This window comes from Triticum dicoccoides, chromosome 2B (genome assembly GCF_002162155.2).
Source record: "Triticum dicoccoides isolate Atlit2015 ecotype Zavitan chromosome 2B, WEW_v2.0, whole genome shotgun sequence".
NCBI classification, from domain to species: domain Eukaryota; kingdom Viridiplantae; phylum Streptophyta; class Magnoliopsida; order Poales; family Poaceae; genus Triticum; species Triticum dicoccoides.
Window position 1 is genome coordinate 114519646 of NC_041383.1, and position 2655 is coordinate 114522300.

At 44.3% G+C, this 2655-nt stretch overlaps 1 protein-coding gene across 1 annotated transcript; it reads right to left on the reverse strand.

Annotated features, from left to right (window-relative positions):
* Positions 1 to 876: 876 nt before the first annotated feature.
* Positions 877 to 2251, reverse strand: LOC119362458 (60S ribosomal protein L22-2-like). The gene is made up of 2 exons (XM_037627677.1): positions 1904 to 2251; positions 877 to 1227 (listed from the first exon to the last, which is right to left on the reverse strand). Exons 1-2 carry the CDS (start codon positions 2149 to 2151, stop codon positions 1083 to 1085), a joined length of 393 nt encoding a protein of 130 aa, XP_037483574.1. The 5' UTR covers positions 2152 to 2251; the 3' UTR covers positions 877 to 1082.
* Positions 2252 to 2655: the final 404 nt, after the last annotated feature.

Here is a 2655-nt window from a genome sequence, read left to right on the forward strand (position 1 = left end):
TGATGCTAGCAAAGGAAATTGCTTCTGCTTCTCTCTTAAGAAAATTGGGGCCAATTCACGGCTTTAGTGTTGTTTGTACAGAGTATTAATCGCCTGTTAATGTTTTTCAAGCATAATGAGCAATGAGATGTTGGAAACTAGGACCAATTCAAGGTTTTTAATGCTGTTTGGATAAAAGCTTAGCCGAATGATATCATCCCTATTAATATGGTATGTCAATTTGATAGCAGCAAACATCAGGCTGAATTTCTTGGAAGGTCGACGTTATCGAAACATGCTTATCAGGATCTTGAGAATGGGAGAACTCAGGCCAGCACTTGAGTGGCAACTGCAAATCATCACCAAAAGGTCTCAAAATCAGACAGGAGAAAACTTCAGAGTGAAAAGCAGAACCATATTAGTTGAGGCGACAAAATATAGGAATTCTTCAAATTAAACCAGAACCATATTAGTTGAGGCGACAAAATATAAGAATTCTTCAAATTAACCCAGAACCATATTAGTTGAGGCGACAAAATATAAGAATTCTTCAAATTAACCCAGAACCATATTAGTTGAGGCGACAAAATATAAAAATTCTTCAAATTAAACGAGAACCATATTAGTTGAGGCAACAAAATATAAGAATTCTTCAAATTAAATCATCCATATTAAATAGAGCGCAACATAAGATGGCGGAGGATGTTATAGTCCAACATGGCGGCCATCTACCCCAATTTGATGCCATTTGCAGGATTCCAGGAGACATCCAGACCAGTGAGCAGGATGGCTAAAAATGTTCACACAGACATTAGCGTAGCACTAATGGAGCAAGGGGCTCAAAATCAGATTGACCAAAACTTCAAGAGTGAAAAGCACCACCCTAACACACAGCAGTTCAGGTGAAAACTGGAACAAATCTCCATAATATTTGTCTATAGGTTCAGACATATGGACCCACAGTCAAGGGGAGGCAAAATATAAGGATTCTTCAAATTAAACCATTCATGTTCAACAGAGCACAACATAAGATAGGTGGATAACTAGGAGGTACTCAGATCAAGTATCAAAACTCAACAAGCACTACAATATAACAATGCACTCTAATCCTCCTCCTCGCCCTCGTTCTCAGCGATGTTGAAGTACCGGAGCTCGTACACGTTGCGCTCCTTGTTGGCTGCGATCACACGAAGCCAGTCCCGCACGTTGTGCTTCTTCAAGTACTTCTTTGTCAAGTACTTGAGGTACCTGAGAAAGCAGAAGAATGATGTGATTAGGCTAAATGGCAATAAAAGATGGGCAGTGCTAATAGCATGCAAATTGTTGTACAAACAGAAAGAAAACAAGCCATCGTCTATCTTTCTTCCACTTCAACCAATGTTCAATAATGAATATAACTAACTGGCCTAAATGTTCAGTGTTTAGGAAAGGTAAAGATAAGCTCCAATGCCAAGGCAATGATAAGTTAGGGCATTCAGACAAAGCAAGTTATCTCGTTTTATGTTCCAATGGTGTTAGCTACAAATACTCAAGCTGCACAAACAAAATAAAGTGCAAACAATACACTTAAAGGATCATGATATATATTGTGGCATTCAAGTTTTGAATACTGTTGACAATCGAAAAATATTCAGCTAATTGAGTTAGACATTTGCATTTAGGAAAAGCTAGAACGCTCTGTACAAAGGTGAAAGCTAGAACGCTCAGTCATGATAGAGATGGTTCTTCCTGCAGCTACAGACAACTTGGGCATGTATCTCATACGGTACAGAGCAATATACAGCAACAATCGAAACAACAGACATATTGGCCAATCGCAACTACGTCACCGCAAAATGAACCAATCCAAGCTCATGCTTAGTTCTCAGATCTATCACACACAGGCAAAGGGACGATGGAGCGTGGAAGGGCGCGCGGCGTATACCTCTTGGAGAAGGCGCCGTCGGAGGTGACGGTGACCTTGCTCTTGTCGCGCGTGACGGTGACGGAGTCGCCGAGATTCCCGGCCTTGCCGCCGGCGACCTTGATGCGCTCCTGGAGGAACTTCTCCAGCGACGCGATCTCCATGATCTTGTCCTCCACGGGCTTGGTGCAGTCGATCACGAAGGAGACGGACCCCTTCTTCTTGCCCTTGGCAGCCGCCGCCGCCGTCGCCGCCGTGCCGCGAGCCATCTCACCTTCCTCTTCCTCCTCGGCCGGTGCTCGCTCGGGTTGGGTGGGGGGTTCGTGTGGCGGCGCGCAGGCGGCTAGGGTTACAAGGGCGAGCGAGAGAGGGGTCGCGCGCTATATATAGGCCTTGTGGGCTGCCATTCTCATGTCACAAGTGACTGGGCTGGCTCGTTGGGTCTCCGCGACATTGGATATTAGCGGGATAAGTTGGGCTTTAGGTTCGAACTTCGAAGGTAACTGAGGCCCATACAGCAATTGAGCATTTAACGTGAGGAGGTGCAGATTCGGGGAGTTACTAATTAAGGAGAGCAACTAGTTAACGAGCGCTCCTCACTTGGCGCGTTCTCAGCCGCCCGCTGCGTGTCGCGCTCTGGATGCTTCCTCCGGATTTTGTTTTTATTTTTATTTTTTCGCACGCGTTTTTGGCTTTTTAAACGGGTTTTTTCGGGTTTTCGACGTTTCGGTTTTTCACCGATCTTCCTTAACTTTTGGAACAAAAAAATTAAA